The sequence below is a fragment of the Onthophagus taurus genome, chromosome 3, assembly GCF_036711975.1.
Source record: "Onthophagus taurus isolate NC chromosome 3, IU_Otau_3.0, whole genome shotgun sequence".
Taxonomy (NCBI): Eukaryota; Metazoa; Arthropoda; class Insecta; order Coleoptera; family Scarabaeidae; genus Onthophagus; species Onthophagus taurus.
The window spans coordinates 5,667,413-5,688,823 of record NC_091968.1 but is presented as its reverse complement, the minus strand read 5'-3'; the positions used below and the strand labels follow the sequence as shown (position 1 = coordinate 5,688,823).

Here is a 21,411-nt window from a genome sequence, read left to right as displayed (position 1 = left end):
GTTATATTCATTTTATGTAAAAAGAATACGGTAAAAGTGAAGATAAAAACGTTGAATGAAATGATAGAAAACCATGACGTGTTGGTTGGAAGACGAAGAATGGTATTTCCTCCAATCAAATACATTTTACCGATTGTTGTTGGTTTGGTTTTTTTAGCGGCCGCTTTAACCGTAGCTGTAATTTATACTGGATATCGACATAAACATTGTATTTTATGTAATTGCTCTTGTAAAAATTAATAAATAATTATACAGTATGCAAAATCAGTATTCGAACACCCACCGAAAAATTAGAAAATCACGAATCAATTACTCATGAATGGTAAGCAATAAGCAAAAGTGGATGTCTTGGTTACCTATACAGTTCGACAACTGTACACATTTTACTCACAGTTGACAGCAAAAACCGTATTCTTGGATAGATAACTGCTGTTATACAAGATTTTTAATCGTGTTTTGTCCCCATTTTGATTGTTAAGCACTGTTTTTTTTTCAAAAAACTTCAATGTCAATTGAATTATAAAAATTGCGCAAAATTCGAAGTGGGTAGAAAGTCAATAGAACGTTCAAATGAACAAAGAAAAATAACAATAAAATTTCATATAAATCGAAAATCTTTGCTTGAAATTGTAAAAATAATGATGCGCAGCATCTCTACTGCACAATAGGTGGTGCGGAATTATGAAAAGACAGGTGAAGTTAACAAAGCTGAAATGATAATGGATAATGGAATGATAATTTTCACAGATGAGACTAAACTTAATATAAAAATATCGACTGGACAAGTAAAAATTTGGCGAGAGATAAACAAGCCTATATCCACATAATCTGATACCTACATTTAAGCGTGGTGGAAGTTTGGCGATGAAATGGAGATGTTTTTCAGCTGCCGCTGAACTACGGAATTTTCATTTTATAGATGGAATATTGTCTGCAAAACGGGTTTAAGTTTTCTGCTAATAGTAATCTTCTAGAAACAGTGTCTAGTATTCTACCAGCTATGTTTTGTGTTATGCTAATTGTAACTAGTCTTCTGCAAACGCTATCTAGTAATTCATTAGCAATATCTAGTTCGCTGTTAGCAGAATTTTGCTTTTGTCAGCGATATTCAGCTTCTGCAATTCATATTTAGTCTTCTATTAGCAATTCTTAACCTTCTGAGAGCAAAATGTACCTATCTGCAAATAGTAGTCTTCTAGAAACGGTATCTAGTTTTCTACCAGTAATATTTTGTCTTATGCAAACTATAAGTAGTCTTCTGCAAACGCTATACCGGGTGTAATAGGATCATGGTACACCCCCCGTATCTCCTTTAGTTTTGAAGATAATTGATTCAAATTTGGGACATCCTATACACATGATAAGAGACACTTTTTGACATACAAATAATTTTTTTTTCAATTCCGGTTTCGCCGGAAGTGACACTAACATTAGATTTTTAATTGGAACACCCTGTATATTATTGCATTTGAAATCTGAATAATTTTCTGAATCCAATGGTACCACATAAGTGACATTTCAAACGTCAATATTTTTTAGAATTTAATGTTTAATTTTCCATTTAAGTGCCATGAGAGTTCCGTTTTATTCTAATTAACCCGTCTAATGCTAGAAAAATCTAAATTCCGCCAAAAATACCAAATTACGTGATTTATGTGCAAATCAGGTTCATCAAAATGGTTTTTGGGGTATAACCCGAAACCAAGAAGAAGAAATGCCGTTGTAGCTAGAAACCTTTATGCCGAACGATATCCTTATAGACAATGTCCAGCGAGAAATTATTTTAATCGTCTTGAAAATCAATTCCGAAGAGAGCCCAACTATGATCCCGAAGATAATTCAATTATTAACGAAGAAAGGGAAATTAATGTTTTGGCACGAATAGAAGTTGATAAGACTCTTTCTTTAAGACAAATTGGGTTTGAATTGGATATCAGGCACCAAACGGTAAGCCGAATTTTGTACAAATACAAGTATAAATCTTTTAAATACCAATTGCACCAGCACTTGTATGAAAATGATTACGAACGTAGGATGGAATATTGCAATTGGATTTTGCAGAATAACGTGCAGCCAAACAATGATTTTTTGGGAATGATCTTATTTTCGGACGAATCCAGATTTACGAATTTGGGATTATTCAACAGACAAAATACAAAATATTGGTCACAAGAAAATCAAAATTTATTGCGGGAGGGTAACTTTCAAGTGCGGTTCGGTTTCAATGTCTGGCTTGGAATAATGGGTAGTAGAATCATTGGTCCAAAAATATTTGAAGGACCCCTGACTAGAGACAGATACTTAGGATTTCTGCAAAATGAAATTGCGGGTAGTTTAGCCCAATTACCCCACCATTTACAACAGGAAATGTATTTCCAACAAGATGGAGCTCCTCTCCATAATTCAAGAACAGTAACTAATTACCTTCAACAAAGATTCGGAGACAACGTAATTTCGACAAAATGTCCAATAAGGTGGCCTCCAAGGTCACCTGATTTGACTCTCACCAGCTGTGAGAGTTCAGAAGTGCAATGACGTTTATGGACAGCATTTTGAACAACTGATGTAATGTTCCGGCAAAACCGGAATTGAAAAAAAAATTACATGTATGTCAAAAGTGTCTCTTATCATGTGTATAGGATGTACCAAATTTGAATCAATTATCTTCAAAACTGAAGGAGATACGGGGGGTGTACCATGATCCTGTTACACCCGGTATAGTCATTTATTAACAGTATCGAGTTCGCTGCTAGCAGATTTTGCTTTTATCAGCGATGTTCAGCTTCTGCAATTAATATTTAGTCTTCTATTAGCAATTCTTAACCGTCTGAGAGCAAAATGCACTTATCTGCAAACAGTAGTCTTCTAGAAACGGTATCTAGTCTTGTACCAGTAATATTTTGTCTTGTACAAACAATAAGTAGTCTTCTGCAAACGCTATCTAGTCATCTCCCAGCAGTATTAAGTGTTCTGAACCCTATCTAATTCTCTGCTAGCAGATTTTATTCAATTATCTCTTACTTGAGCTATTTCATTATTTAGATGTTTTCCCATATCGAGAATTTACCGTAATAAATTAATATGTTGATGTTGTATTATAATCGATTAGTATTCTCTTTATAAAAATTGAAGACTTACCCTAAGTTATTAACAACAGGAAGCAGATGACACCCTTAAACAATAAAAACAGTAACATTTCGAAAATACATTTCCATTTATTTGGTAGGTTATTCTGGAAAATGATAATTTTCACAGATGAGACTAAACTCAATATAAAAATATCAATGGGACGAGTAAGAATTTGACGAGAGAAAAACAAGAGCCTGTATCCACATAATCTAATACCTACGTTCAAGTGTGGTGGAAGTTTGGTGATGATATGGGGATGTTTTTCAGCGGCAGGAGTCCGGACTTTTCATTTTATAGATGGAATATTATCTGCAAAACGGGTTTAAGCCTTCTGTTAATAGTAGTCTTCTAGAAACAGTGTCTAGTCTTCTACCAGCAGTATTTTGTCATGCAAACTATAAGTAGTTTTCTGCAAACGTTATCTACTCATTTCTTAAGCAGTATCTAGTTCGCTGCTAGCAGAATTTTGCTTTTGTCAGCAATATTCAGTTTCTGCAATTAATATTTAATCTTCTACTAGCAGTTCTTAACCCTTTGAGAGCAAAATGTACTTATCTGCAAACAGTAGTCTTCTAGAAACGGTATCTAGTCTTCTACCAGTAATATTTTGTCTTGTATAAGCAATAAATAGTCTTCTGCAAACGCTATCTAGTCTTCGATTAGTACTATCTAGTCATTTCCCAGCAGTATTAAGTGTTCTGAAAGCAGATTTTATTAATTTTTCTCTTACTTGAGCCATTTCATTCTATAGATGTTTTCCCATATCGAGAATTTACCGTAATAAATTAACGTGCTAATGTTGTATTATAATCGATTAGTATTCTCTTTGCAAAAATTGAAGACTTACCGTAAGTTATTAACAACAGGAAGCAGATGACATCCTTACACAATAAAAACAGTAACATTTCGAAAATACATTCCCATTTATTGTGCTGTCGAATACGGATTTTGCATGGATTTTTTTTTAATTTAGTGTCAAAGTGATTGCATAAGCTATAAATATATTTAAATTTATTATCTTTTTGAATAATTTATAACTAATACAATACTGTCACGTGGGTAATAACCCAATATCTTTATCAAATTTCGGTTGATACGGATTATTTAGCAATAACCAATCGGCTAAAAATAAAATCGGGTCAACCGGTTTATGTTTAACCAACTGTACTAATCCGTCTAATAGGGTTGGGTTAACATACATACTACAAAAATCGGTTACTTTAACTAATTCTTCTAAAATCGGTTCTAATGTGTGCCGGGGATAAACGTAACGGCTTTCCCGATAAGCGTCGGTTAAATTTTCGGAGCCATGCAAAGAGTCGATTAACGCCTCCAATAAACCGAATCGTACTCGCATACTCATCGGATAAAACCATTCCTCTCGGATCATTTTATCCGGACCGATCATGTTTTTCCATTTGGAGATAGCGCAAGCATCTGCTAAGGAAAGTACTAAAACGGGGCCAACAGACATACTAACTACTTGGTGGGGAAAAGCTGGACTTCCGTAGTATTGGCAAAAGAATTCGGATACTTCTTCCGGTGTGAAATGAATTACTCTCCTCTGAAACAAAAAAGTTAAAAAATGTAATAATTTTTTTTTAAGTAAAAAAAAAATTTCCGATACCGGGAATCGAACCCGAGCCTCCTGGGTGAAAGCCAGGTATCCTAGCCACTAGACCATATCGGATTGATACGAAGTTATAACAATTTGTAGGATTAATATGACGTTTTATGTTCTGATATAACGGATACCGTTGGAATGGAGTTCGGATATAACGGACAAAATAAGGCGCATCTAAGTAACCGTACCATTAGAACTAACACTAGATCTAGAACTAGAAACACTCGGGTTTAGCCGACGGTTTAAACATGCTTTCGACTTAAATGTGACTGATATAGATCAAAATTATAAGATTATTGTCAGAACTCTAAGGAATGAATTAACAATTGTCCATAACATATCAAATCCATGTCAAACATAAACATAATATCATACCTATTCCAGATATGAATAAGGAACATATCAGAACGTTCTCAAATATGACTTATACAGATCAGAACTATAAGATTATTGTCAGAATTCTCAAAAATGTTTTAAAGTTGTCCTCAATATATTAAACCATGTCGAACATCTTAGTATAATGATATTGGTATCAATAAAAATATCCATGTCAAATGGTATATCATTAGAATCGTTGAGAAAAGGCCTTTTTTATAAAGTCATGGTCAACTATGGTCCATTAGAAAAATTACAAATTTGTGTCATAACTCAAAAATTATTGCTTAAATAAAAAAAAACAGTTAGACTGCTTTATTAAACATGTATTACTCTACAGATTCTTCCATTACATATTTTTCCTAAAATCAATAATAGCGGAGCCATAGGTATCTAACGATATAACAAAAAAACGGTTTTTTCGAGATATCTAGTTAGCCATGCATTTTATCCAAAAAACAAAAAGCTCATTAAATTGAGTTCATGAAACTGCAATTCTTTCCCTATTTAATAGTTTCTCTATCTCCGCTAGTTTTCAAGATCTCGATACTAAACATGGAAAAAAACTCACCCTGTATAATCAATGTATCAGAACTATGTCACATATGTCAAAACAGAAATACATCAGATTATGTCAAAATTAGCAAAGATGTATCAAAACTATGTATAACATAAAGATAACGTCAGATATTTGCAAGATATGAATTTGGAACATATCAGAACGTTCTCAAATGCGACTGAAATAGATCAGTACTATAAGATTATTGCCAGCATTCTGAGAAATGTATTAAAATTGTCCACAATATGTCAAAACTGTATCAAACATCGCAGTATGCAAAAACCATATTGATTTGTAGTATAGTTATATAATCAGTGTATCAGAATTATGTCATATATGTCAGAAATACATCAGATTATGTCAAAATTATCAAAGATGTATCAAAACTATGTCTAACATAAACATAACGTCAGATATATGCAAGATATGAATTTGGAACACATCAGAACGTTCTTAAATGTGACTGATATAGATCAGAACTATAAAATTTTTACCAGCAGTCTGAGGAATGTATTAAAATTGTCCAGAATATATCAAAACTATGCCAAACATCTCAGTATGCAAGAACTACATTGATTTATAGTATAGATTATAACATAATCAATGTATCAGAACTATGTCATATATGTCAGAAATACATCAGATTATGTCAAAATTATTAAAGATGTATCAAAACTATGTCTAACATAAACATAACGTCAGATATATGCAAAATATGATTTTGGAACACATCAAAACGTTATCAAATGTGACTGATATAGATCAGAATTATAAGATTAATGCCAGCATTGAAATATATTAAAATTGTCCACAATATGTCGAAACTATATCAAACATCTCAGTATGCAAAAACCATATTGATTTGTAGTATAGTTATATAATCAGTGTATCAGAACTATGTCATATATGTCAGAAATACATGAGATATATGTCAAAATTACCAAGAGAATGTCAAAGTTATCAAGGATGTATCAAAACTACGTCTAATATAAACATAACATTAGATCTATACAAGATATGACTTTGGAACACATCAGAACGTTCTCAAATGTGACTGATATAGATCAGAACTATAAGATTAATACCAGCATTGTGAGGAATGTATTAAAATTGTCCACAATATGTCAAAACTATGACAAACATCTCAGTATGCAAAAACCATATTGATTTGTAGTATAGTTATATAATCAGTGTATCAGAACTATGCCATATATGTCAGAAATACATCAAATATATGTCAAAATTTCCAAGAGAATGTCAAAGTTATCAAGGATGTATCAAAATTATGTCCAACATAAACATAACGTTAGATCTATACAAAATATGACTTTGGAACACATCAGAACGTTCTCAAATGTGACTAATATAGATCAGAATTATAAGATTAATGCCAGAATTGTGAAAAATGTATTAAAATTGTCCACAATATTATACGTCGAAACTATGTCACACATCTCAGTATGCAAAAACCATATTGATTTGTGGTAGTTTTATACTCCTAATGCCGTACTCTAAAGACGGCTAAACCAGAATGATTCTTGTTGTAGGTCTAGTGTTAGTTCTAGTTTAAATTATTATTCAGCGCTAGATTGTTGTATATTTTTATTGAAAAGTGGAACTAACACTAGACTTAGAACTAGAAGCAATTGGATTTAGCAAAATCTAGAACACAACTTCCAGTTAACCTAATGATGAAAACATATTACAAAGACGGCTTATGTCATGGAAATGGAAATCATGTACGGCAGTACAAGAAATTACAAGATTTTAGCTAGACATCAGATACTACGGTTAGCAGAGATAATATTGCAATGGATCTATGGACCTAAAATTTTCAGTGTTATTAGTTGTGCATTATCAGTGCAACTGCCAGTTATGAGTGCTACTATGTGCCTTCTAATAACAGATGCAATAAGCCCAATTTGAAATAAACCGCATACTAAGAAACGTTATTTACGAAAGTCTGGATTAACTCGATAAAATTATTCTTCACGGCCAAAATCAAAAACACGCTTGTGGCAGTATGGAATGATGAAAACCAATGTTGTTCGGCAAATACGAAAAATGTCTCAAAGTACTCCAAAATTACCAACACTAACGTGTTCGGCCGATGACGACGATCTTTTAATCGAGTTTGTGCACAAGTACGTAATGATATAGGAGTGAAGAAATTTTGAAAATTGCGTTCATTATGTCGAAGCATATTTAGACGTTCTGATTTTGCTGAGACGGTAGACATCATGTAATATTTCTGCCTTGAAATAGGCTTCACCATATGCCTACATAAACAAAATCAGCTAATAGATGAGGCAGCAAAACATCAGAATACTTTTCACCAACGCACATAGGGGTATTTGATATGTAAAGTTGGCCAAAACTCAAATTTATTAATTACCGCACAAATGAGCGGTAATTGAGCTTGAGCACCACTAGCAATTTAGCTGCTTCCAATATTTTAAAAGGTATTACGAAATCGTCAACGAGGGCAAGCAAATTTCGCAAATGCCTTACTAAAAGTACATCATATACCACAACTATCACCTACAGAAGCGTTATCTATGTTTGTGAGAAACATAATGTGTTATCAATATTGTGAGAAAAGTTGACAAACAGCGTTTTCCGTGTTACTCACTATCCAAAACCTGAGGCATTTCGAGTAACATTTACATGTGCTGAGTTGAAATTGCAAGATATACTGGACCACACTTATATATCGTTTATACTAGGATCTGGACGAAGTCTTTGAACGATGCAGTAAACAAGAATGATCTCTGATGCAAATATCTACCAATGGCCCTCTGTTTCACTTAGATTAAGAACTAAAGAGGGCAAAATATTGTGGCAAAATCCAATGCTATCTTTCCACCGATATTGTAGGCCGATAAGAATGAGGTTTATTCATGAAACGAAGCATGTTGCCAAAGATGAAATCATATATGTAGAACATCAAGTAAATTAACTACAAAAAAGTAAAGTACCTTTGAAAAGAAGGCCTGATCTCGAAATTGGATACAAACTATTATTTACTATGGTCTATGGCAGAAATTCATCTAGAAGATTTTTCCAAGATCCTTAATCGACAAACGAAATTACTGGAGTTGATGAAACCTTAATTTACAGATTGAAGATTATATTGGAAGCAATATCAAGTGGACATGAGATTAATGTCGCTAAATTTGAAATATATGTATACGAAACAGCTCAGTTGTATATTACTTTATACAGCTGGCATCCGATGACACCAACCATGCATAAAATTTTAGTGCATGATGCTAAATTAATGCCAGTATGCCGATTGGGCAACTATAAGAGGAGGCTGCTGGAACCAGAAACAGAAACTTTCGTACAGAGAGGCAAGGATTCGCAAGAAAATTTTCCCGAGAGGCGTGCAATAGAGATGATATACATAGATTACTGTTGAGCTCTGATCCTCTTATTACGTGCGGCTAAACTCGAATGATTCTAGTTCTAGGTCTTGTGTTAGTTCTAACGATAGTGCTAGCGCAAAACTAGAACTAATACTATACCTAGAACTAGAATCATTCTGATTTAGCCGTCTTTAGAGACGTGCGGCTAAACCCAAATGATTCTAGTTTTAGGTATAGTGTTAGTTTTACGTAGTAACACTGCTAGTGTAAAACTAGAAATGCAATACTAAAACTAACACTAGACCGAGAACTAGAAACATTCGGATTTAGCCGCACGTCTCTCAAGACGGCTAAACCCGAATGATTCTAGTTCTAGATCTTGTGTTAGTTCTAATGATAGTGCTAGAGTAAAACTAGAACTAACACTAGACATAGAACTAGAAATATAGAACAGAAACTTTCTAGTACTAGGTCTAGTGTTAGTTCTAGTTTTAGTTCAATAAAAATATGCAACATAATGATATTTTATGCTAACTAGCGCTACCTACCAGCCGTCTTAAGAGAGGTATGGCAAATCAGAATGTTTCTAGTTCTATATTAAGTGTTAATTCTAGTGTTAGTGTTAGTACTTACAGCTATGTACGAAAATCCCGCATTTGTAATCGCTCTAAGTACAACATCTTGATAAACCATAGCTTCCGGTTTAACGATAGCAATCGTTCTTTGTAAATGTGGTTCAACACAACTTATCGTTGATGAACTAATACTTGATATACTAATTGGTAGATATTTTGGTTTTGGTTCGATTAATTTTAAATAATCAACATCACCTTCGTATACGGATCTCGGAGATAACGGAGATACCGGTGATAAATAATGAATGGTATCTAACATGGTTGATCCGGTAATATCGGAGTCTGTTGGACGTTGTTTTGATTCAGTAGTCACATCGGGAACCTAAAAAAGAATTGTTATTTTGGTTAAAATTAATGATTATCATGTTATTACTGTATCTTGATCGGCGTCTAAAACGGAGTCGGATACATTCGCAAAACAATCTGGGGCTATATCGTTTGGGCAAAGAGGTTTTAAATCGCCAACGACATCGCTTGGAATTGAAGCTCTATCAGCCATTTTTTTAAATTAGGATTTATAAATAAACGAAAAAGTGTTGAATTTTGTAAAAAAATTGTCAAATTTGATAAACGACGTTTTTAAATTATTTATGTCAATTAACAAAAATATATGTTTCACTTTTTATTACCAAAGTAGCTACTTAAAAAGTTTACATTAAAAAGAAATAAGTTTTCATTGACACTCTTCAATGATAATTCCACCGCTCGTTGCACTTGGGCAACTTTGATAAACTTTATCTCCATTTACTTCATTATTACCGATATTATCAGTTACATTAAATACTTTACAACTTTTTACGCAATCCCGTCTTCGCGTATTCGTCATTTTCTCTCCTAATCGTTTTGAGCATCTACATCGTTTATTCTTGATCGATTCTTCATCTCTCTTCGATTTCTTCTTTTTCTTTAATTTTAAGCTTTCCGACGTCGAACTTGAGTCTTTTTTCATAGTGGTGTTACGTTTACATTTATATGTACATGGAGATGTTGGTGATTTGGTATCATTAGTATCATTACTTTGTTTGTTTGGCATCATAGGTGGTGGTGGTAAAAATGGCGACATTGGAAATGGTGGTGGTGGATAAGGTGGTAATGGTGGTATTAAACAACTACAAACACAAGGTTTTGACGAAAAGTTTGATGGGAAAGCATTCGATTTTGATTGGGTCTTATCTCCATTTGTTTTCATTTGACGTAAAGTTGATATTTTTGATTTTATGTCGATTAAAGCTGATTTAATTGGTTCCATTTCATCTTGACAGGTCTGTAGGGCTTCCATTATTTGTGCCCCTTTACTTGAATTATTGTTTTGTTTTGGCAATTCTTTTGAAGAAGTCTTTTTTGATTTCTTTTTCTTCTTTCCAGTTTCAAAACATGCGCAAGTATTTACTGGTTGTTGTGTTTTATTGCTTGATGGTGCACGATTTGGACATGGAACCATTTCATTTTTATCAAATTTCACTAAAGCTCTTGAATTGGGATCATTATTATTCAACTCATCGCCATGTTTTAGCGGGCAAGTTTGGGTATCACAACCTTTCGTTTTCTTTCGAATTGATCCCTTAATTTTGATATTTCTTGGAATTATAATTTCATCCCATGGTATTTCAGTATATGGGCCACATTCTGTGTCACAATCATCTGGAAAATGCTTGTACCATCCATCAACGTAAGGTTCATGATTGGCAAAACAGGGATTATCATAAGTCATTCTTAATGCTTTTAAATTTGAACAATCCTCTTCTTGTAAACAAAGACATTTTTTAAATGGAATACATTCATCTTCTTCTTCTACTTTTGGTGGGGCTTCATCTTCTTCTGGGGCTTCCTCTTCTTCTTGGGCTTCACCATCTTCTGCGGCTTCGCCTTCTGCTGGGGGTTCACCTTCTTCTGGGGGTTCACCATCACCTGCTTCTTCACCTTCAACAAATTCTTCTGGCGCATCTTCTTCTTCTCCTGCTTGTTCCGCTTCTTTTCGCATTCGCATAGCTTCTTTTTCGGTGTTTGTGCATTTACAAGCTCCAATGTCATCGGGAACTTGAACTTGTTCAGATACATCTTGTTCGATAACATCTTTTTTGTTTCTCCAACATTGACAAGGACCCTAAAAATAAATCATCAAAACAGGAAATTCAATAATTATTTCTTACCTTTTTACGAAATGGTTTTTCTTTTCTGGAAACGATTTGGAGAGTACCCGGTGGTGGTAAACTAAACTCCAACCAAGGTATTTCAATGCGACCTTCACATCGATCGGTTTCGACTTGAACTTCAGGCAATGAAGGAATAGATTCGCTCGGTTTTAAGTCATCCTCAAAATCGGAGTCTTCGTAAATCAGGGCGAGATAATGTTCTGTGTAATCAGGTTCTTTATCGACGATCATTTCGTGCATGTCCGACATTGATTCATTCGATTTCACCGCTGACGGATCAAAACCCTCTTGACAATCACATTCTCTAAAATCTTCTGTGGCCATTTTTATATTTCTTTATAAAAAATTAAAAGTAAAAAGAATTGATTAAAATAAAGACAGAAAAAAATAAGTTGATCAAGACATCATATTGGAACTTTTTGATACAATTGTGATCAAATTAATGATATAGAATAGCTAAGTGGAAAGAATCCGAAACAATGTTAAATGTTAAACAATGTTAAACAAACCTAAAAATCGCAGAAATAATGCAAGAACTAAGCAGATACATACAAAATAAAGAAAAGGAAAGTAGTCCAAATACAAACAAAATGGAAATGAATTCATAATAAGCCAGAAGAAGCCAAAACACTATCGCTGCCAAATTGAAGCTGTCAAGCAAACATGTAAAAACTCAGAACGATGCCAAAAAATAAAAGAAATGCTTGGAAATAAGTCAAGAAAAGCCATATTATAGAGATTTCTACAAGTATTTGGTACTCTAAGAGTTCTGGGACAAGACAGATACAATAAGATAAAGAGTACAGCTAGATCAAAGAAAAAAATTGTGCAGGATATTCACGTTACACTTTGATCATGGATTTGAATTTAGGAAGCCACAGTCAACCTTCCTCTGTACCGTCAACAAATCGACTGGCGTGGGTTATCATGTTACGAAAACGTGGAGTTTTCCTTTTATTTGGTGAAAATTTTACATTTCTATTTTGATTTGTTGCTTATCTGTGACTGGTCAAAACTGCACCATGACTTTATAAACACACTGCATAATTATACATAGGATAACAACCCTTGTAAAATTAAGATTCCATGGGAGGTATTGAATGGAAATAGGGAGGAAGGAGATGAAGGGAATATACTTATACGGGTGCAAGGGGGGCGTCCGTGACAGATTATGTGATAGTGGACCAAGGAATATGAGAGACGGTAGGAGATAGGGTGGATTCGGATCACCAATCGTTACAGGTGCAGTTGAAGTAAAATTTGTTAAGACAGATTGGTCAGGAGGGGATAAAACGCTACAGAGGAAATTTGACGAGCTGGCGACAAAGAGTGGAAGAAGTCATGGGACTGGAAGATTTGATGGAGGTGGTGAATGACGCGTTACCGAGGAGGGAGTGCTCGCGGCGGGGACGCATTCTGGGAAGGAACAAATGGTGGGATGGAGAATGCAGGGAGGCAAGGAGGAGATTGAAGCAGTGCCGGAGAGGTTCATTTATAAGGAGGCAAGAAGAAGGTACAAAGAAGTATGTGGGACAAAGCACAGGGAGTTGAGGTTCAGGGAGGTAGCAAAAGGCGAAAGGAGGAGGTGAGTAACGATATGCAGATGGCGGAAGGGAGGAGTCAGTTGATGAATTTGTTGGGAGAGGTAAAAGATAGGCTGGCGGTCGAGGAGGAGGAAACGACTGAGGGGGGTGACGCGATTACGGAGGAAGAGTTGTCAACAGTTTTGAGGGAGTTGAGGAGGGGAAAGTCATCGGTGGAGGGTTCGAGGCGACAGGAGAGGTGAGAGGGAAGCTGTTGGAGACGTTGAACAATGTATGGAGGGGGAAAGGTTTCCGAATGGTTGGAGGATGGGTATACTATGTACAGTGCACAAAAAAGTATGTAAGAGAGCAGTGGAGAGCTATAGGGGAATCAGCATACTCAACTCCTCATATCAGATTTATGCGAAGATACTGCTGGGAAGATAGGAGAAAGAGATTAATATGTTGCTGGATAGAGAGGCAGGTTTTAGGAATGGTAGAGGGGCGATCGATAACGTTTACATCTTAAAACATTCGATGGATGTTTTATGGAGATGGAACGACAGCTAGAGTAAAGCTTAGGTCACACGTAACGAGTACAGTGGCGAGACAGTAAAATGACACTAGGCCGAGAGAGTGGCGTGGCGTTCGGTCCAGTAAATAGAACAGGGTCCGAGTGACAGTCTCGCCCTGATATACTTTTCCACATCCAGATTGGTTTTTATGACAGTCATAAATAAAAGCCGGAGTGATTTCTGCCCGCTCGAGTACCTGAAAAGATTTATGACAGTCAATCAAGAATAGGGTCGAACTTAAATTGTTGTAAACTAAAATTTTATAAAAAACCAAAGTTTAGTTATAACAACTAAAATTATATTACTACTTATTATACTACGTCGAGCGTTCGCCCGAGCACTCGGTAAAGCCTAGGTCACACGTAATGAGTACACTGTCTCGCCACTGTACTCGCTACGTGTGATCTAGGCTTTAGAATAGGGAAAGCGATGAGCAAACCGTTTTGGACAGAGGTGTCCATTGAGCCCCAGCCTTTTTGACTTGTATACGACCAATTTGGAAGGAAGGCTGGAGAAGGAGCAAATGGGAGGAGCGGTGGTGGGAGGAAGAAAGGTTCACGTGCTAGCGTACGTGGATGACATGGTGGTTGTGGCGAAGCATGCGGCGGAAATGAGAGGGATAGTAAGACACTTGGAGAGGTATTTCAGGGCGAAGGAGTTGGAGGTGAATATAGCAAAGACAAAGATGATGAAGTTCTGCAAAGGGGAGAACTTCAGAAGAACTTCGGGGCAGAACATCGAAAGGGGAGGAATAGAGATAGGAGGGGAGAGAGATTGAGGAGGTGAGAGAATTCACGTATCTAGGATACAGGTTCAGAGAGCATGTGAGGGAGATGGCTAAATGAGCAAATAAGGTGATGGGGCAGGTTTGGAGATGGAGTGAGAGAGTGTTTGGAAGGGGCATCTGAAAGATAAAGATTATGTTTGATGGGTTGGTGAGCAGGATGGCAAGATATTCTGCAGGACGTACAGAATTGGTACTGGAGGTGCGTTCTGGGTCTGGCAAGGGAAACACCGGGGTATATTGTGAGGGAGGAAGTGAAGGTGGATGAAATGAGAGTGGAGGCAGGCAGAAGAGCAGTTAATTATGAGGAAATGGTAGATAGAAGACCATACTGCGGGATCCTGGAGGAGTGTTGGAAGGAAGTTAGCGAAGGGAAGATTAGATATGGTATTATAGGAGGAATAATTACAAAAGGACGGGTTATTCGGAGGTAGAGATAAATAACAGAAGGAGGGAAGGGGTGATCATATTGAGGAGGTAAGCTACAGGGTTAGCGACGTCCAGATGACGATAGAGGAAGTTGAATTTGGTTTGTCATATACAAGTATTGTAATGAAAAAGATTGCAAACTTTTAGTTGACGATAAACTCTTATATACAGAGTGTCCCGAAACTCAACATCAAGCGGGCACCGGGTGAGAGGCCAACCCATACCTGTTCTGGTAAATATAAGAAAAAAATTCCATGTCTCTTAGTTAAGTGGTAATACACATATTTTTGAAAATGTTAAAAATCGTTCCCATATCATATCTTTAGGTTTATTACAAGGACAGTAGAATCTACTGTCCTTGGGTTTATTAGATTTTTTTAATAATGTATTTCTTGTGAACCATGCTACTATAGAAATCACAAATTAAACAACAAAAGTCATTAGTTTTGCAAAAAGAAACTATTAATTTGATCGAGTTTAGGTTAAAAGAATTTTTGTCTATTAAGTTTGACACACGATTTCTAAAAAAAGGAGTGGTATAACACCCTTGGCAAGTTATTTTAAAAGATGTCCTGTTTAGTCAACTTTCCAAAATGGTACAACACTTACCATTTTTGTTTTCATAAAAAATATTATTGCCTGTTTTTCTGCAAAAAACACGTTATTTAAAAAATTCATACTTTCGTATGCTATTTGTATTTACTCTTTATTTCCTCTTAACTTTGTTAGAAGATGTGCCAGTTAATATCTACGAACTACAAAAATGTGGTTTCAACAAGATAGTTGCCCTTATGTCTTGCAAAAGGACTGTTTCAAACAAGGTTAACCTAAAGACAAAATTAAACAAATACAAATATTATTATAGCATTATTTTCTTAAAACTAAAGCAAATGCTGAAATTGTTTGCCGTCGGCACTAATACAAACTCTGCATAGTCGCAGAAAAGATCTTTTTACTAGTTGTACAAATCTCTTTGCAGTTTAAAAGGAATGTATTTCTCCATAATTCTTCGGGAATTTTAGTTAATGAAAAACACAAAAAATGTGTGAAAAATTAATTAATAAACACTAATTCTTCACTGTGTTTTTCATTAACTCTTTGCAGTTATTTCTTCTGCTGCTGTATAAATATTGTGGCAGAGTTCGGCAAGTTTTTCAATCAGTTTTTAAAACACTGTTTATTTCATGCAATGCTAATAACAAAATTAAGGGGATTTATGCCCAGAGAATGAGGAGGCCACGTAATGGAATCAATCCATCTTTCTGGCTATACTGTATGCAATACCGTATAGGACAAGCATAATTAGCTGGGCAACCATCTTGTTGAAACCACATTTCTCTGTAGATATTGAGTGGCACATCTTCTAACACATCTGTTAAATTATTTTGGAGGAAATACAAATAACATACGAAAGTATGAATTTTTTAAATAACGCGTTTTTTGCAGAAAAACAAGCAATATTTTTTAGGAAAAGAACTATGGCAAGTGTTGTAACATAACGTTTTGGAATCTTGACTAAACAGGCCATTTTTTAAAATAACTTGCCAAGGGTGTTGTACTATTCCTTTCATAAATTCTTTCAACCTTAACTCAATCAAACTAATCCTTTTTTTTGCAAAACTAACGACTTTTGTTGTTTGATTTGTGACTGCTATAGTAGCATGGTTCATAAGGAATACATTATTAAAAAAATCACTATTAAATTGCGAACATTTCTGACCGAAATACCTAAAGATATGATATACGGAAACGACTTTTAACATTTTCAAAAATATGTCTATTACCACTTAACTAAGAGATATAGGTATGAGTTGGCCTCCCACCCGGCGCCCGCTTGACGTTGAGTTTCGGGACACCTGTATATATACAAACAAAAAAAATAATTTCTATTATTTTAAATTTAATATATTATTAAAAATTGGATAGAATCAATACAATTAAACATAATCAAACGAAATAGAATAAACCAAAACAAATGTTTAAATAAAATTTTTTGTTTTTAAGTATTTATACAAATCGTTTTTTAATAACTTTATCCACGGAACTTTTAGCGTAAATCATCAATTTATAATAATACATCACCATTCTTAAATAATATTCAACTTTTTCGAAATTTTTAAACAAAATCTTATCAAGTTTTCCATTTTTCGCATTTTCCAAATTTTTATTCGGATTTTTCGCATATTTTAAGCCGCAGGTATCCTCGTATAGATCGATTTTGTTATCCCCGGCCATTTCATTAATCGATTGAATAAGACCAAAAAATTCCGTTATACTCCTTTTCGTCAAATCAATTCCTTGTTGTATCGCAATATCGTATTGTTGACTTTTATGTTGTATTGGATCGGAAAAACGAATATCTTCGCTTGGAGTTATTGGTTTTGTCGGTTTTAATAATTCTTCGATCGGTAGCTTTTTTGATATAAGATCTAAAGGTACCGGATCGGTTTGAGTGAGTTGATCGAGAAATAAAAGATCTTTTGTTGGTTTTTGTATTTTTTTCTTTTTGTTAGAAGATTTTTCGGTTTCTTTTTGATTTTTATGCAAAATTTCGCGGTTTTTATCTAAAATTTGTTGGTTTTTATTAAAAACTTGTTGCATTTTATTTAAAATTTGCGCTTTATCCATTATTTCGGTGTCTTTATCAGAAAAATCGGCTTTTGAAGCTGTGCTTAGAAGTTTATGGTTATGGTAAACAACGATTTCATTTTTATTCTTTTGATTGGTATTGTTATCCCCCTTAATAATATCCATTTTATTAAATACTCTTTGTTCTTTATCGAATACTTCAACCACTTCGTTGATATTTTCTGATTTTTGATTATTCTCAAGTATTTCTTTATCGAAAGCTTCTTGTAATTTAGTAAATATTTCTGTGTTATCCCCAAATATTTCTTGTTTATCGACAAAAATGTCAATTTTTAATTGATTTTCGGGTTTATTTATAATGCGATCAAATACTGCATGTCCTTGATTGAAAAGTTGTTGTAATTTATTAAAAATTTCTTTTTTATCTAAATTATCTGGTTTGTTTTCAAATATTTCGTTACATTTATCGTAAATTTGTTGTTGTTTATCAAAAACATCTGGGTTTTCATAAAAACTTTCTTGTTTTTTATCCAAATCTTCATTGTTTTTGTTATCATTGTTATTAAAACCCAAATTTAATTGTTTCTCATCAAACACTTCATTTTGTTCACCAAATAACTCCATTTTTAAAGCTTCTTTATCGTTTACATTTTCTTCCTTTTTATCCAAAATTGGTAAACGCTTATCGAAAACTTCAACTATTTTATCAAACATATTCGTTTTATATAATATTTCGCGATCTTTATCAACAATTTCACGAACACTTTCTTCTTTTTCTTCTTCTTCTTTTTTTTCTTTTTCATGAAATTTTAATAAAACATCACCAACTAAATCCGTATTTGTACAGCTACTTTTAACCTTTTTCACGCTAGATTTTAACGTTTTCTTCTTGTTATCTTCATTTAAATCGATTTCAACATCAGTTTTTTTAAATTTAGTATGATTTGATTTTTTTTCTTTAATTTCCTTTTTTTCACTAAAAAATTCCGACAAATAGAGTCTTCTCGATTGAATTAAATGATCCAAAAATTCGTTGTAATTTTCCTCTTTACTTTCAATTTGATGCACAACGTTTGAACCTTTCAAAACTTTTTTTGTATCGCTCGATTCGTTTTTATAAAGAGGAATCAAAGATTTTAATGTGAAACTTCCTTTGCTTTTTAATTTTGTTGTTGATTGTTTAGAAGGTATTGTATTTTTAAGCGAAGCAGATGATTTTTTATTCGCTGATAATGTTTTCGGCGTTTTGGGTAATTTTTTATCATTTTTTTTTGGTAAATTTATTATCGACATATTTGATAATTTTTTATCCGATCTTCTTATGGTATTAATTGATGGGTTTACATCGGAATTTGATGACTCTTCTAAAGTTGAAAGTGATGAATTTCTTCCTAAAATTATCTTCTTTGTTAAAGCAGTGGAGATATCATTTTTAAAGCCGGCGACGATTTTATCTAATTTTTGAATGCTTTTACTCATTTCGTTGATGCGTTTACTTTCAAGATTTGATTTTTTCAGTTTTAATGTTTTTCCTTTATTATAATCATCACTTTTATATTTTACGTCGAATTTAGTATTAAATTTTGGGTCAAAATTATAATTAAATACTGGCTCCATTTGTTCCTTAAATTTTTGTTTAATTTTTGGATTAAATTTAGAATTAATTTTTGGATCAAATTTAGAATTAATTTTTGGATCAAATTTAGAATTAATTTTTGGATCAAATTTAGAATTATTTTTTGGATCAAATTTTTGTTCAAATTTGTGATAATTTTTTTCATTATTATACAACACTTTCGTTTTACTTTTATTTATTGGAGACGACCTAACGTTTTCCTTCTTTTCCAAACCTACCAATCATAACAATTTCATTCAAAAAAATTTAAAACATAAATAATTTTTTAACCTGTTAAATCGTAATCCGACAGAATCTTGCTTTTTTTAACTTGAAAGCTTGAATTTCCCAGTAAGCATCTTGCCAAAACATCTCCTAAATCCGTAGATTTTCCAAAAGTTCTCGAAGAAATATTTTTTGTTATACTTTTCGTTGAACTTTTTGTGTTTATATTATTTTTCGTTATGACATTTTTTTTCTTGATTGATGGCAAGTTTTTGGTGCTTTCTTTTCCCTGAGATTCGCTTAAATTTAAATTCGAAGTTTTCTTTGGCATTTCTTTTTTGGTACATTTGTTGAATTGTTTGGATGATATTTATTTGGTGGTGAGAAGTTGAGGTCTGGTGAAGAAGAAAAACGTAAGGTTTTCTTCATTTTTTTTTAAGTTAAATCATAAAGCTCTAAATACCTTTTTTATAGAAATCCAAAATTTGTTTGTAAAAATCTTCCACTAAAATTTTGATCTTTAAAGAATTTCTTCATGACAATTTAAATGCCAAATTTTACAATAATAATTTATTAACTTTCTAGATTGTCAAAAAGTTTTTCTTTTGTCAGAAAATTTTTTTAATTTGATATTAATTCCTTCCCCTCAACCACATTCGAACTTATAACCACTATTAGAAAAATATTTAAAAAAAAGAGAATTGAGAGAGATCATTACAAATTCAAAAGAATTCTTATTAAGAAAAGAAATACAGGATATAATAACTACGAGTTGGTCTTGGATAAAATTATGGAGTCAATAAGTGATGAAGATGCTAAGGTTATATGCTATGATGATGCAATAGCAATTATGAAATTAAGCTATAAAAGCAGAAATTTGTTGTGAAGAATAGAGAGAAGCAACACAAGAAAGATGAGACAACGAGGTGCTGACGTTCTCATTGATACCAGTGAGGCATAGAAGATACTGCTCATAGATATAGGGAAGTGTTGGAAGTTGGAAAGTGGCGCATAAGACATAATTTCAAGCTCTACTCAACATACAGAGAGCCTGAAGGTGTAGCTTTTATAAAGATCTGTTGCCTGAGCTGGATTGCTCACGTCCAGAGATTGAAAAACGATGACACCTCCAAGAGAATATCAACCCAACCCAACCAAACCCTTTTTTTAATTTTCTTTATACAGGAGGAAAAAGCTGTAGCAGCCCACCTGGCTTAACGCCTAAGTGAGGGGCTCGCACCCTCTAAAAAACCTCCTGTAGATCTCCGTAGGCATGCCGGAAATACTGTCTCTCAAACCTCTTCTTCTCCTTCATCCTATGTCTTGTCTTGTTTATCCTCTCCTCTGCCATTTCTCATCTTCCGCAGTCGTTCAAGTAGAAAAAGAAATTTTTCACTTTTTTTGAAAATATCTATATTTTTTACATATCCGGTCGAGGAAATAATCCCCCCCCACTTTTTGAAACTTATTAATTATTTCTACATGTCCGGACCAGAAGGGCAAACCTCCTCTCGCTCCTCTTCTTTCCAATTCTTGTTATTTCCATCCTCTTCCTTATCATCACTGTTCCGGACGTTTTTCACCACCGTGCTTTCTCTTTACACTCCTTCATATGACTCACCCCTTTCACATATATCTCCACAGTTTCCCATTTCTCCTCGCTTTGGAGCATAGAGTCTATGGTATTTTACGGAGTTAATTCCCCCCCAATTTGGAGTTCATTTCCCTCCATATGTTTATCCATCTTGGACAATGATAAAATGCATGTTCCACATTGTCCCTCTGCCCACAATACACGCAATGATCATTTTCTGCTCTTTTATGTACT

The 21,411-nt window shown here is 33.9% G+C and overlaps 2 protein-coding genes and 1 non-coding gene across 4 annotated transcripts; all 3 read right to left on the bottom strand.

Annotated features, from left to right (window-relative positions):
* Positions 1-4,033: 4,033 nt before the first annotated feature.
* LOC111417245 (nucleoside diphosphate kinase homolog 5-like) lies at positions 4,034-10,273 on the bottom strand. Its single transcript, XM_023049468.2, has 3 exons — positions 10,064-10,273; positions 9,689-10,012; positions 4,034-4,693 (listed from the first exon to the last, which is right to left on the bottom strand). The coding sequence occupies exons 1-3, from the start codon at positions 10,187-10,189 to the stop codon at positions 4,181-4,183; spliced, it is 963 nt and encodes a 320-aa protein (XP_022905236.1). The 5' UTR covers positions 10,190-10,273; the 3' UTR covers positions 4,034-4,180.
* TRNAE-UUC (transfer RNA glutamic acid (anticodon UUC)) lies at positions 4,748-4,819 on the bottom strand. Its single transcript has one exon. It is a non-coding gene; the product is annotated as a tRNA-Glu (tRNA).
* A 26-nt stretch (positions 10,274-10,299) lies between the features above and the next one.
* On the bottom strand, positions 10,300-20,166 carry LOC111418414 (putative leucine-rich repeat-containing protein DDB_G0290503). 2 transcript variants are annotated; one of them, XM_023050958.2, is made up of 3 exons: positions 20,047-20,166; positions 11,841-12,177; positions 10,300-11,794 (listed from the first exon to the last, which is right to left on the bottom strand). In XM_023050958.2, the coding sequence occupies exons 2-3, from the start codon at positions 12,165-12,167 to the stop codon at positions 10,364-10,366; spliced, it is 1,758 nt and encodes a 585-aa protein (XP_022906726.2). In that variant the 5' UTR covers positions 12,168-12,177; positions 20,047-20,166; the 3' UTR covers positions 10,300-10,363. The 2 variants fall into 2 exon arrangements, with proteins under 2 accessions (XP_022906726.2, XP_022906725.2); XM_023050957.2 differs by lacking the exons at positions 10,300-11,794; positions 11,841-12,177 and adding exons at positions 17,129-19,593; positions 19,650-19,978 and having other exon boundaries at positions 20,047-20,158.
* Positions 20,167-21,411: the final 1,245 nt, after the last annotated feature.

Bases quoted from the DNA above. Each gene is read 5' to 3' on its own strand.
- LOC111417245 (XM_023049468.2), bottom strand. From the start codon at position 10,189: ATGGCTGATAGAGCTTCAATTCCAAGCGATGTCGTTGGCGATTTAAAA. The intron at 10,013-10,063 runs GTAATAACATGA...ATTCTTTTTTAG, and splicing joins TAGACGCCGATCAAGATACA to GTTCCCGATGTGACTACTGA. The intron at 4,694-9,688 runs GTAAGTACTAAC...TTTTTGTTTCAG, and splicing joins CGGGATTTTCGTACATAGCT to AGGAGAGTAATTCATTTCAC.
- LOC111418414 (XM_023050957.2), bottom strand. From the start codon at position 19,914: ATGCCAAAGAAAACTTCGAATTTAAATTTAAGCGAATCTCAGGGAAAA. The intron at 19,594-19,649 runs GTTAAAAAATTA...TATGATTGGTAG, and splicing joins GTCGGATTACGATTTAACAG to GTTTGGAAAAGAAGGAAAAC.